This window comes from Pholcus phalangioides, unplaced genomic scaffold (assembly GCF_987345545.1).
Source record: "Pholcus phalangioides strain wild (caught in Gottingen) unplaced genomic scaffold, Ppha-v1.0 ptg000019l_1, whole genome shotgun sequence".
Classification (NCBI taxonomy): Eukaryota; Metazoa; Arthropoda; class Arachnida; order Araneae; family Pholcidae; genus Pholcus; species Pholcus phalangioides.
The window spans coordinates 8,472,003-8,486,462 of record NW_028301612.1 but is presented as its reverse complement, the minus strand read 5'-3'; the positions used below and the strand labels follow the sequence as shown (position 1 = coordinate 8,486,462).

Here is a 14,460-nt window from a genome sequence, read left to right as displayed (position 1 = left end):
ATGTAAAATAAAAATTAATGAGGTACTTATATTATTTCAGCAATTATGCTCAAAAACAAGATGTTTCTGTTTAACATTACGTCATTCGTTTTCAATAATTTATATTTCACTAACTGTTCGTTCGAAATTGATGAAATTTGCTATTTCGGCATTTCTTGAGATTCTAAATCCAAATATGGAAGAAACAAATGGGGTTACTATTGAACTTTCAAAAGTGGGATCTAGTTTTAACATCTAGATGACCCCTTAAGAAAAAATGAACTTAATACACTTATGGAAGATCTTAAATGAAGACGAATGCTACCTTTCTTTTTTTGTGCAATAAATATAACCCAAGATATCGCCATCGTTCGATTAAAAGTTGTGCGTGCTGTACGTCCACAAATCTAGAGAGCTGGAAGAGAAGAAAACGAATATGGGAGCACACACAGGAAAGAAGAGACTAACCAAATCGAATCACCAAGCATGCACGAGTAATGATCTCTTTGTCCTGAGATGAAACACCCCGTATAAATACATAACATACTTTAAAAAATTGTAAATTAAAATAATTAGTTATGCCTTATATGCATAGTTGTAATTAATCATGAGCTAGGTAAAATGTCGAGATCGAATACAATGTATAAAAAATAAATCCTTAAAAAAGGAACATAATTTTTCAATATGATGCAAAACAAATAATCAATTTCTAGTCAACGAGTGAAGAAACAAAGAAATTGTGCTTAACAATTTATTTCTAAACCAAAATTACAGAATTTGTCGAAGCAGTCCAAAAATATATATAATCCTCTCACTTCGACCATACATCTCTTTTTTTCCTCTTATACAATCAAGCAAATGACTGCGATATAGCAGTGTAAAGAGCATTCGCTGTATCATCAGTAGATGCATTCATACGGAGCAGTACTTGGACCAGTGATACAACGATTTCAAAGAGGAACTGAATGATAAGACTTGTCGAGGAAGAACCAGAGCCACTGGACCGTATTGAAGAGCTCAGGACATTCAAAGCACGTGAAAAGTCCATATAGTTGAACCCAGACTCCGATGCTATCGAAGACAGGATCGTTGTTGCAAAGTTACACATTCGCAGGGAAGTACTAGTCGACATTGGAACCGAGGGAGTGAAAAAGGCTAAAGCAGTGTCCATAGAAATAGGAGGGTAAGCATCGCTGCCTGAGCTTGGCCCAGTATTTGCACAACCACCAGAAGGAACAGTTGCCACATCTGCACCAGGTGACGCAGGAGCCGAAGGGGAAGCATCACCAGTTGAAGTAGTAGAGGAAGCGCTACTGGATGAGGCAGAGGAGGAGGAGGAAGTACTGCTAGATGATGTAGTTGAAGAGGAGGAAGAAGCAATACTGGATGATATTGACACAGCAGGAGCACTAGGAGCTTGTGGTCTGAATTTCTCGAGAGCCGAAAGCATTGCTGCACTGAAGGAAGTAACATCATAGTTAGTAAGAATTGTCTGAGAACTGGAAATAGAGCTTACAATTGAGGAAGCAATTGATGTGGCATAAGTTGATACGTCACTGCCAGCACCAACAGCAGTGATGCTCTGCACGACAGAGTTTGTCAACCCGGATGTGGTAGAATCTAAACCTACAAACATCCCTGCACCTTGAGCCATCGACGATGAGTAACTTTGAGCTGTGGAAACATCAGTGATGCTTGAGAATAGGGTTGTGAACAGTTCTGAAGCCACAAGAGAAGAGCTTAGAGAGTTAGTGAATTCAGAGTAGTCAGGGGCAGCCGGGGCTTGTGGTGGCTGAGGAGCTACACTGACTTGCGTTGTGGCAACAGAAGAAGACACGCTAGCGGAAGAAGAAGAAGACACGCTAGCGGAAGAAGAAGAAGACGTACTGGTCGAAGACACTTGAACTGGTGCTGTTGGCTGAGCTTCTTGAGGCTTGAATTTGGAAAGCGCGGAAACCATTGTCGCTGCAAACGTGTTAGCATCGTAATTGGAAATTACCTGAATGTTTGACAAGAATGAAGTCGTAGTAGATGCAATAGTACTGGCGTAAGAGTAAGTTCCAGCATTACTGCCTACACCCGTTACACCTTGCGATACCGCATTGGTAAAACTACTGGTAGTTGACTGGTCAGATCCCAATAGAGTTCCAGCAGATTGGGCCATTGCTGATGCGTAAGTTTGAGCATTGTTGACATCAGTTGTTCCGGAGAACAGCGTTTGGAACAGCTGTGAGGAAACGAAAATAGAGGTTAAGGTATTTGTGAACTCTTGGTTCATTTTGCTATAATCAGGTGCTGCGGGAGCTTGAGGTGCCACTGAGGTTGTCACCGAAGTGGTAGCCGACGAAGAAGCAGAAGAGGAGGAAGAAGACGCAACCGAGGTCGATGACGTTGTTTGCACTGGAGCGACAGGCTGGGCTTCTTGAGGCTTGAATCGTGAAAGCGCTGAGAGCATCGTCGCAGCAAATGCGCTGGCATCGTAATTTGAAAGAGGAACTTGCAACGATGAAAGGGATGATACCGTAGTCGACGCAATGGAACTTGCATAGGCATAGGTTCCAGCATTATTTCCGACACCCGTTACACCTTGCGTTACAGCACTGGTGAGACTGGAACTGATAGACTGGTCCGATCCCAGTAGCATTCCAGCGGATTGGGCCATTGCGGTTGCATAGTTCTGAGCATTGATGGCATCAGTTGTTCCGGAGAACAGTGTTTGGAACAGTTGCGAAGAAACGAAAACGGACGTTAAGGTATTTGTGAAGTCTCGGTTTATTTTTTCATAGTCAGGTGCTGCGGGAGCTTGAGGTGCTGCTGTGGTCACCGTAGTAGTAGTAGAAGCAGAAGCAGATGATGAGGAAGAAGAGGACGAGGCTGAGCTCGACGACGTTGTTTGCACCGGTGCAACAGGCTGAGCTTCTTGAGGCTTGAATTTGGAAAGCGCGGAAACCATTGTCGCTGCAAACGTGTTAGCATCGTAATTGGAAATTACCTGAATGTTTGACAAGAATGAAGTCGTAGTAGATGCAATAGTACTGGCGTAAGAGTAAGTTCCAGCATTACTGCCTACACCCGTTACACCTTGCGATACCGCATTGGTAAAACTACTGGTAGTTGACTGGTCAGATCCCAATAGAGTTCCAGCAGATTGGGCCATTGCTGATGCGTAAGTTTGAGCATTGTTGACATCAGTTGTTCCGGAGAACAGCGTTTGGAACAGCTGTGAGGAAACGAAAATAGAGGTTAAGGTATTTGTGAACTCTTGGTTCATTTTGCTATAATCAGGTGCTGCGGGAGCTTGAGGTGCCACTGAGGTTGTCACCGAAGTGGTAGCCGACGAAGAAGCAGAAGAGGAGGAAGAAGACGCAACCGAGGTCGATGACGTTGTTTGCACTGGAGCGACAGGCTGGGCTTCTTGAGGCTTGAATCGTGAAAGCGCTGAGAGCATCGTCGCAGCAAATGCGCTGGCATCGTAATTTGAAAGAGGAACTTGCAACGATGAAAGGGATGATACCGTAGTCGACGCAATGGAACTTGCATAGGCATAGGTTCCAGCATTATTTCCGACACCCGTTACACCTTGCGTTACAGCACTGGTGAGACTGGAACTGATAGACTGGTCCGATCCCAGTAGCATTCCAGCGGATTGGGCCATTGCGGTTGCATAGTTCTGAGCATTGATGGCATCAGTTGTTCCGGAGAACAGTGTTTGGAACAGTTGCGAAGAAACGAAAACGGACGTTAAGGTATTTGTGAAGTCTCGGTTTATTTTTTCATAGTCAGGTGCTGCGGGAGCTTGAGGTGCTGCTGTGGTCACCGTAGTAGTAGTAGAAGCAGAAGCAGATGATGAGGAAGAAGAGGACGAGGCTGAGCTCGACGACGTTGTTTGCACCGGTGCAACAGGCTGAGCTTCTTGAGGCTTGAATTTGGAAAGCGCGGAAACCATTGTCGCTGCAAACGTGTTAGCATCGTAATTGGAAATTACCTGAATGTTTGACAAGAATGAAGTCGTAGTAGATGCAATAGTACTGGCGTAAGAGTAAGTTCCAGCATTACTGCCTACACCCGTTACACCTTGCGATACCGCATTGGTAAAACTACTGGTAGTTGACTGGTCAGATCCCAATAGAGTTCCAGCAGATTGGGCCATTGCTGATGCGTAAGTTTGAGCATTGTTGACATCAGTTGTTCCGGAGAACAGCGTTTGGAACAGCTGTGAGGAAACGAAAATAGAGGTTAAGGTATTTGTGAACTCTTGGTTCATTTTGCTATAATCAGGTGCTGCGGGAGCTTGAGGTGCCACTGAGGTTGTCACCGAAGTGGTAGCCGACGAAGAAGCAGAAGAGGAGGAAGAAGACGCAACCGAGGTCGATGACGTTGTTTGCACTGGAGCGACAGGCTGGGCTTCTTGAGGCTTGAATCGTGAAAGCGCTGAGAGCATCGTCGCAGCAAATGCGCTGGCATCGTAATTTGAAAGAGGAACTTGCAACGATGAAAGGGATGATACCGTAGTCGACGCAATGGAACTTGCATAGGCATAGGTTCCAGCATTATTTCCGACACCCGTTACACCTTGCGTTACAGCACTGGTGAGACTGGAACTGATAGACTGGTCCGATCCCAGTAGCATTCCAGCGGATTGGGCCATTGCGGTTGCATAGTTCTGAGCATTGATGGCATCAGTTGTTCCGGAGAACAGTGTTTGGAACAGTTGCGAAGAAACGAAAACGGACGTTAAGGTATTTGTGAAGTCTCGGTTTATTTTTTCATAGTCAGGTGCTGCGGGAGCTTGAGGTGCTGCTGTGGTCACCGTAGTAGTAGTAGAAGCAGAAGCAGATGATGAGGAAGAAGAGGACGAGGCTGAGCTCGACGACGTTGTTTGCACCGGTGCAACAGGCTGAGCTTCTTGAGGCTTGAATTTGGAAAGCGCGGAAACCATTGTCGCTGCAAACGTGTTAGCATCGTAATTGGAAATTACCTGAATGTTTGACAAGAATGAAGTCGTAGTAGATGCAATAGTACTGGCGTAAGAGTAAGTTCCAGCATTACTGCCTACACCCGTTACACCTTGCGATACCGCATTGGTAAAACTACTGGTAGTTGACTGGTCAGATCCCAATAGAGTTCCAGCAGATTGGGCCATTGCTGATGCGTAAGTTTGAGCATTGTTGACATCAGTTGTTCCGGAGAACAGCGTTTGGAACAGCTGTGAGGAAACGAAAATAGAGGTTAAGGTATTTGTGAACTCTTGGTTCATTTTGCTATAATCAGGTGCTGCGGGAGCTTGAGGTGCCACTGAGGTTGTCACCGAAGTGGTAGCCGACGAAGAAGCAGAAGAGGAGGAAGAAGACGCAACCGAGGTCGATGACGTTGTTTGCACTGGAGCGACAGGCTGGGCTTCTTGAGGCTTGAATCGTGAAAGCGCTGAGAGCATCGTCGCAGCAAATGCGCTGGCATCGTAATTTGAAAGAGGAACTTGCAACGATGAAAGGGATGATACCGTAGTCGACGCAATGGAACTTGCATAGGCATAGGTTCCAGCATTATTTCCGACACCCGTTACACCTTGCGTTACAGCACTGGTGAGACTGGAACTGATAGACTGGTCCGATCCCAGTAGCATTCCAGCGGATTGGGCCATTGCGGTTGCATAGTTCTGAGCATTGATGGCATCAGTTGTTCCGGAGAACAGTGTTTGGAACAGTTGCGAAGAAACGAAAACGGACGTTAAGGTACTTGTGAAGTCTCGGTTTATTTTTTCATAGTCAGGTGCTGCGGGAGCTTGAGGTACTGCTGTGGTCACCGTAGTAGTAGTAGAAGCAGAAGCAGATGATGAGGAAGAAGAGGACGAGGCTGAGCTCGACGACGTTGTTTGCACCGGTGCAACAGGCTGAGCTTCTTGAGGCTTGAATTTGGAAAGCGCGGATACCATTGTCGCTGCAAACGTGTTAGCATCGTAATTGGAAATTACCTGAATGTTTGACAAGAATGAAGTCGTAGTAGATGCAATAGTACTGGCGTAAGAGTAAGTTCCAGCATTACTGCCTACACCCGTTACACCTTGCGATACCGCATTGGTAAAACTACTGGTAGTTGACTGATCAGATCCCAATAGAGTTCCAGCAGATTGGGCCATTGCTGATGCGTAAGTTTGAGCATTGTTGACATCAGTTGTTCCGGAGAACAGCGTTTGGAACAGCTGTGAGGAAACGAAAATAGAGGTTAAGGTATTTGTGAACTCTTGGTTCATTTTGCTATAATCAGGTGCTGCGGGAGCTTGAGGTGCCACTGAGGTTGTCACCGAAGTGGTAGCCGACGAAGAAGCAGAAGAGGAGGAAGAAGACGCAACCGAGGTCGATGACGTTGTTTGCTCTGGAGCGACAGGCTGGGCTTCTTGAGGCTTGAATCGTGAAAGCGCTGAGAGCATCGTCGCAGCAAATGCGCTGGCATCGTAATTTGAAAGAGGAACTTGCAACGATGAAAGGGATGATACCGTAGTCGACGCAATGGAACTTGCATAGGCATAGGTTCCAGCATTATTTCCGACACCCGTTACACCTTGCGTTACAGCACTGGTGAGACTGGAACTGATAGACTGGTCCGATCCCAGTAGCATTCCAGCGGATTGGGCCATTGCGGTTGCATAGTTCTGAGCATTGATGGCATCAGTTGTTCCGGAGAACAGTGTTTGGAACAGTTGCGAAGAAACGAAAACGGACGTTAAGGTATTTGTGAAGTCTCGGTTTATTTTTTCATAGTCAGGTGCTGCGGGAGCTTGAGGTGCTGCTGTGGTCACCGTAGTAGTAGTAGAAGCAGAAGCAGATGATGAGGAAGAAGAGGACGAGGCTGAGCTCGACGACGTTGTTTGCATCGGTGCAACAGGCTGAGCTTCTTGAGGCTTGAATTTGGAAAGCGCGGAAACCATTGTCGCTGCAAACGTGTTAGCATCGTAATTGGAAATTACCTGAATGTTTGACAAGAATGAAGTCGTAGTAGATGCAATAGTACTGGCGTAAGAGTAAGTTCCAGCATTACTGCCTACACCCGTTACACCTTGCGATACCGCATTGGTAAAACTACTGGTAGTTGACTGGTCAGATCCCAATAGAGTTCCAGCAGATTGGGCCATTGCTGATGCGTAAGTTTGAGCATTGTTGACATCAGTTGTTCCGGAGAACAGCGTTTGGAACAGCTGTGAGGAAACGAAAATAGAGGTTAAGGTATTTGTGAACTCTTGGTTCATTTTGCTATAATCAGGTGCTGTGGGAGCTTGAGGTGCCACTGAGGTTGTCACCGAAGTGGTAGCCGACGAAGAAGCAGAAGAGGAGGAAGAAGACGCAACCGAGGTCGATGACGTTGTTTGCACTGGAGCGACAGGCTGGGCTTCTTGAGGCTTGAATCGTGAAAGCGCTGAGAGCATCGTCGCAGCAAATGCGCTGGCATCGTAATTTGAAAGAGGAACTTGCAACGATGAAAGGGATGATACCGTAGTCGACGCAATGGAACTTGCATAGGCATAGGTTCCAGCATTATTTCCGACACCCGTTACACCTTGCGTTACAGCACTGGTGAGACTGGAACTGATAGACTGGTCCGATCCCAGTAGCATTCCAGCGGATTGGGCCATTGCGGTCGCATAGTTCTGAGCATTGATGGCATCAGTTGTTCCGGAGAACAGTGTTTGGAACAGTTGCGAAGAAACGAAAACGGACGTTAAGGTATTTGTGAAGTCTCGGTTTATTTTTTCATAGTCAGGTGCTGCGGGAGCTTGAGGTGCTGCTGTGGTCACCGTAGTAGTAGTAGAAGCAGAAGCAGATGATGAGGAAGAAGAGGACGAGGCTGAGCTCGACGACGTTGTTTGCACCGGTGCAACAGGCTGAGCTTCTTGAGGCTTGAATTTGGAAAGCGCGGAAACCATTGTCGCTGCAAACGTGTTAGCATCGTAATTGGAAATTACCTGAATGTTTGACAAGAATGAAGTCGTAGTAGATGCAATAGTACTGGCGTAAGAGTAAGTTCCAGCATTACTGCCTACACCCGTTACACCTTGCGATACCGCATTGGTAAAACTACTGGTAGTTGACTGGTCAGATCCCAATAGAGTTCCAGCAGATTGGGCCATTGCTGATGCGTAAGTTTGAGCATTGTTGACATCAGTTGTTCCGGAGAACAGCGTTTGGAACAGCTGTGAGGAAACGAAAATAGAGGTTAAGGTATTTGTGAACTCTTGGTTCATTTTGCTATAATCAGGTGCTGCGGGAGCTTGAGGTGCCACTGAGGTTGTCACCGAAGTGGTAGCCGACGAAGAAGCAGAAGAGGAGGAAGAAGACGCAACCGAGGTCGATGACGTTGTTTGCACTGGAGCGACAGGCTGGGCTTCTTGAGGCTTGAATCGTGAAAGCGCTGAGAGCATCGTCGCAGCAAATGCGCTGGCATCGTAATTTGAAAGAGGAACTTGCAACGATGAAAGGGATGATACCGTAGTCGACGCAATGGAACTTGCATAGGCATAGGTTCCAGCATTATTTCCGACACCCGTTACACCTTGCGTTACAGCACTGGTGAGACTGGAACTGATAGACTGGTCCGATCCCAGTAGCATTCCAGCGGATTGGGCCATTGCGGTTGCATAGTTCTGAGCATTGATGGCATCAGTTGTTCCGGAGAACAGTGTTTGGAACAGTTGCGAAGAAACGAAAACGGACGTTAAGGTATTTGTGAAGTCTCGGTTTATTTTTTCATAGTCAGGTGCTGCGGGAGCTTGAGGTGCTGCTGTGGTCACCGTAGTAGTAGTAGAAGCAGAAGCAGATGATGAGGAAGAAGAGGACGAGGCTGAGCTCGACGACGTTGTTTGCACCGGTGCAACAGGCTGAGCTTCTTGAGGCTTGAATTTGGAAAGCGCGGAAACCATTGTCGCTGCAAACGTGTTAGCATCGTAATTGGAAATTACCTGAATGTTTGACAAGAATGAAGTCGTAGTAGATGCAATAGTACTGGCGTAAGAGTAAGTTCCAGCATTACTGCCTACACCCGTTACACCTTGCGATACCGCATTGGTAAAACTACTGGTAGTTGACTGGTCAGATCCCAATAGAGTTCCAGCAGATTGGGCCATTGCTGATGCGTAAGTTTGAGCATTGTTGACATCAGTTGTTCCGGAGAACAGCGTTTGGAACAGCTGTGAGGAAACGAAAATAGAGGTTAAGGTATTTGTGAACTCTTGGTTCATTTTGCTATAATCAGGTGCTGCGGGAGCTTGAGGTGCCACTGAGGTTGTCACCGAAGTGGTAGCCGACGAAGAAGCAGAAGAGGAGGAAGAAGACGCAACCGAGGTCGATGACGTTGTTTGCACTGGAGCGACAGGCTGGGCTTCTTGAGGCTTGAATCGTGAAAGCGCTGAGAGCATCGTCGCAGCAAATGCGCTGGCATCGTAATTTGAAAGAGGAACTTGCAACGATGAAAGGGATGATACCGTAGTCGATGCAATGGAACTTGCATAGGCATAGGTTCCAGCATTATTTCCGACACCCGTTACACCTTGCGTTACAGCACTGGTGAGACTGGAACTGATAGACTGGTCCGATCCCAGTAGCATTCCAGCGGATTGGGCCATTGCGGTTGCATAGTTCTGAGCATTGATGGCATCAGTTGTTCCGGAGAACAGTGTTTGGAACAGTTGCGAAGAAACGAAAACGGACGTTAAGGTATTTGTGAAGTCTCGGTTTATTTTTTCATAGTCAGGTGCTGCGGGAGCTTGAGTTGCTGCTGTGGTCACCGTAGTAGTAGTAGAAGTAGAAGCAGATGATGAGGAAGAAGAGGACGAGGCTGAGCTCGACGAGGTTGTTTGCACCGGTGCAACAGGCTGAGCTTCTTGAGGCTTGAATTTGGAAAGCGCGGAAACCATTGTCGCTGCAAACGTGTTAGCATCGTAATTGGAAATTACCTGAATGTTTGACAAGAACGAAGTCGTAGTAGATGCAATAGTACTGGCGTAAGAGTAAGTTCCAGCATTACTGCCTACACCCGTTACACCTTGCGATACCGCATTGGTAAAACTACTGGTAGTTGACTGGTCAGATCCCAATAGAGTTCCAGCAGATTGGGCCATTGCTGATGCGTAAGTTTGAGCATTGTTGACATCAGTTGTTCCGGAGAACAGCGTTTGGAACAGCTGTGAGGAAACGAAAATAGAGGTTAAGGTATTTGTGAACTCTTGGTTCATTTTGCTATAATCAGGTGCTGCGGGAGCTTGAGGTGCCACTGAGGTTGTCACCGAAGTGGTAGCCGACGAAGAAGCAGAAGAGGAGGAAGAAGACGCAACCGAGCTCGATGACGTTGTTTGCACTGGGGCGACAGGCTGGGCTTCTTGAGGTTTAAATATTGAAAGCGCTGAGAGCATCGTCGCAGCAAATGCGCTGGCATCGTAATTAGAAAGAGGAATCTGCAATGATGAAAGGGATGATACCGTAGTGGACGCAATGGAACTTGCATAGGCATATGTTCCAGCATTACTGCCGATGCCTGTCGTACCTTGCGCCACATTATTTGTTAGATCCGTTACAGTTGATTGGTCAGATCCTAATAACATTCCAGCTGATTGGGCCATTGCCGATGCGTACTTTTGAGCGTTGGTGACATCGGTTGTGCCAGAGAAAAGAGTTGAGAACAGCTCTGAAGATATGAAAACTGAAGTCATCGTATTCGTGAAGTCTTGGTTGATTTTGTTATAATCAGGAGCAGCACGGGCTTGAGGTGCCTCACTAATTTGTTGAGTAGTAGTAATACTTGAACTTGAAGAGGAAGAAGAAGAAGAGGAGGAGGAGGACATGCTCGATGATGACATTTGAACTGTAGCTTCAGGCTGTGTTTCTTGAGGTTTGAATAAAGACAGCGCTGAGAGCATGGTTGCTCCGAATGCGTTCGGTTCATAATTATCAAAAGATACCTGTTGCGTGTTCAAATACGAGACAACGGAGTAAGCTATAGCATTAGCATAATCGTATGTAGCTCCACCGGTTCCCACTTCCGCTACGGATTGCTGTACTATGTCGGTGATTCCTGAGGTTGTAGTCTGATCGGAATTCACTAAAATAGCGGCAACTTTGGCCATAGCAGATGCCATTGTTTGAGCGTCATTAATATTTGTCCCTGTATAGAATAATGTGCTAAACAAATCATGAGCCAAGAAAACGGAAGAAAGTGCTTCGGCGAAGGCTGTATCCGTAGCCGGAGTTTCTGAAATTTCATTAGAAAGAAAACTTTCGGCTGAAATATCAAAACCCTGAGAGGTTTGGTCGACCTGCACGGGCCTGTATATTTCCAGTGCAGAAAGCACGCTACTCGCAAACGAGTTCGGCTCAAACCATGCAAGTGATATCTGCGACTTGGTCATATATGTAGCCAAAGCGTAAGCGATGCTTTTAGCATAGGCGTATGTGCCTGCTCCGCTGCCAACTTCGATGACGGCCTGATTCACCGCCTGCTGCATATTCAAAAGCGAAGAACCATAGAATCCAGCAAAGTACCCTGCTGTTTGGGTCATGTCTTCTGTGTAAATCTGAGCATCTGTGAGAGTAGTGTCCGTATTAAAGAGGGAAGAAAATAGATCTGATGACACGAAAGCCGTTGATACTGCTGATGCAAATCGTGTGATGTCTTCAGAACTGAAACCTGGTAACTGTACAGGAGGAGGGGGTGGACTAAAAGCTGGTGGAGCCGGTGCTTGTTGGAAGGATGTTTGAGAACTGGAAGAAGACGAGGTTGAAGAACTACTGCTAGCTGATGTTGAACTTGTAGAAGACGATGTCGTTGATGTCACCGGGCTAGGTGGAGAGGGACTGGGTGCTGGAGCTGGTGGTGGTGGGCTGAACACCGGTACTGGTGCAGGAGGGGGAGGAGGAGGTGGTGGCGGGCTGAACACTGGTACTGGTGCAGGAGGGGGAGGCGGTGGTGACGGTGGAGGTGTCGATGGTGATTGTTGGGAAAAAGTCGTCTGAGAACTGGAAGATAAGGAGCTTGACGAACTACTGCTAGACGAAGACGAGCTGGAAGAGGTTATAATTGTGCTAGGTGGAGCTGGGCTCACTGGCATTGGTGGAGGTTGGAAGAACTGCGGAAGAGGTGGTGGTGGTGGTAACATGACAGATGATGAAGGTGAACTGGAGCCAAGGATCGAATTCAATGAATCATCATCGTCGTCGTCATCGTAATCATAGTCATCTTCTCCACTTTCAAGCTTGCTATTAGCAAACATTTCGATCAGTTCTTTTATGTCAGCTATGTATACCTTGTTCACTTTACCAGTTGTTCTTCTGAATGCTTCCGCCATAGCTTCCATCGCTGCTGTTGTCTGTACTTTAATATTGTCCCCGTTCGCTATGATCTCAGCGATTGCGGAAGCTAAAGCCATGTCAAGACTTTGGTACGTAGCTTTCGCGTTCTTCTTAGACGTGTCCACTTTCCCCATAGCGTACGTTATGGTATTCCCGATGGCTTCGATACTGTCTTTTTGATCCTGGCTGAAGGCATCTGAAGACTTGGCCGAGTTTATGAAAGTATTAGCGAAAATCGAAGCTTTCTCTTTGCTTGCCCAAGGGTTGTTTTTGTAGTTTTTCTCCTTTTTCTTACATTCTGCCGATTGGTAGAGCACCAGGAAGGTCGTGACGACCAGCGACACTGCAAACCAACGCATCGTGGTGGGACCTTCGTTTGCGCTTAAGGTCTGACTGATCTTCGTCCGAGAAACAAGTGAGCTTTATATGAAACCAAAATGAAAGATACACCTGCTCTTAATTAGCTTGTAAAGAAGATTAGAAAAAAACAGTTTCTTTTATTATTGTCCGTCCCTTTTTCGTCTCGAAAACACACACAGACATGATTTAACGTCAATGGGCGGTCCCTAATCACTACGCAAATAAGCTTCTTCATAAACATTTTCAGTGCATAGTTAGCGTAGTGGCAATGAAATTTCCTTTCCTTTCTGTAATCAATTTCTTACTAGTTCGTACAAAAACACTATCTGGATTACCATATTTTATACACAGAAATCCAGCCAATACTCAAGAACATTTAAATGTTTCAAATGCTCAAACCCTCCATAGCATGAATTCAGTAAATAATGCTAAAATAAATAAATATATATGTTACTGCCAAAGCCCGAAGTGCGACCACTTCACGAATTGGCCAAGAGTTTTGGCCGAAAGTCCGATTTTCAAAAATGATTCGGTCTTTGGCCGGCCAATTCGCAAAGTTGCCAGAGATCCCTGGCAAAAGGGATTGCCGAATGTGATGTGAGAAGTTCCGGTAGACATCAAATCAATTTTTTTTATCGCCGACGTGTGATACACGACTATATATATAGTAGCTGAATTGGATTAGCTCCATGTGATGAGAAAAAAAAAAGAAAAATTTGAGAGAAAAAAATGTTTACTCGGGACTGCGGTTTGATGCATTACCATAACTAACGTGGACATATTCAGCACGAAAAAAATAACACCGAATAACCCAGAATCATGTCTTTTGTTATTGGACTTTGGCCAGGGATCTCCGGTCACTTCACGAACTTGGCGGACAAAGCCCGAAATCCGGACATTGACCGGATTTGTGTGTGTGTGTGTGTCTCTCTCTCTCTAACACACAAATACATCGGCGTCATTAATGTGCATGCGACGTCAGTATTATCGTAATAACTGTCTCCTATGCCATGTTAATTTTTTTTTTTAACGATTAGACGTTACTTTGGCTTCACATTGAACAGAAAACTCGTTTTTCCACTGTCGAGGAGCCCACTAGGATATTTCTAGGCGTCTTAGGTCTATCATTTGAGAGCCAGGGTCGCTTCTCACGGTTTTTTCTTTTTTCTGGGAACAACACCACTCACCTCCAATGGAACCAGCAATTATTCAACAAGGTCCGTGACGGCAGAGAAGTATTCGTTTGAGATTTTTCTGGATTTCATGATCGTATTGTCCAATACTTGATCTAAATTTTCTGAGTATGGACAACTAGGCTCACACACTCCATACACAACAGATGACGTGATTGGTGTATTGGAAAATGAGAATAATCATCTTTATGGCATGTCCACAATTCTCGGACATCGATTTCATTGGACGTGTCATCTACGATTTCAGCAGATGTGAAACACACAGGGGGTGAAATGCTAACTTTAATATGGGCGGCAGCTGGAAACTATGTAAGTTTCAAGCAAAAAACGGCCTTTGAATGATTTCGCTGGGAATCGTGTGCGATGGACTTGCATCACAAGGGTCTCGGGTTCAATCCCACAGGCTACACAGTGGTGGTTAGTCGTAACTAGTATAAAACGAAATAAGCTGGCAAGATTAATATATGATAGGACCTTTATCTTTATCTGAAACCGACTATAGCTCAGGCCTAAATATGTTAGGACCACATATATACACACAAGCAACATGTTGCTCCATGTACCAATTCGATGGAAATCTCCCAGAGGTATATTTA

At 45.8% G+C, this 14,460-nt stretch overlaps 1 protein-coding gene across 1 annotated transcript; it reads right to left on the bottom strand.

Annotated features, from left to right (window-relative positions):
* Positions 1-716: 716 nt before the first annotated feature.
* LOC149071189 (uncharacterized) lies at positions 717-12,705 on the bottom strand. Its single transcript, XM_089248203.1, has one exon. It carries the CDS (start codon positions 12,668-12,670, stop codon positions 830-832), a length of 11,841 nt encoding a protein of 3,946 aa, XP_089104329.1. The 5' UTR covers positions 12,671-12,705; the 3' UTR covers positions 717-829.
* Between the last annotated feature and the right edge of the window lie 1,755 nt (positions 12,706-14,460).

Excerpts from the sequence above, each read along its gene's own strand:
- LOC149071189 (XM_089248203.1), bottom strand. The coding sequence starts at position 12,670 with ATGCGTTGGTTTGCAGTGTCGCTGGTCGTCACGACCTTCCTGGTGCTC.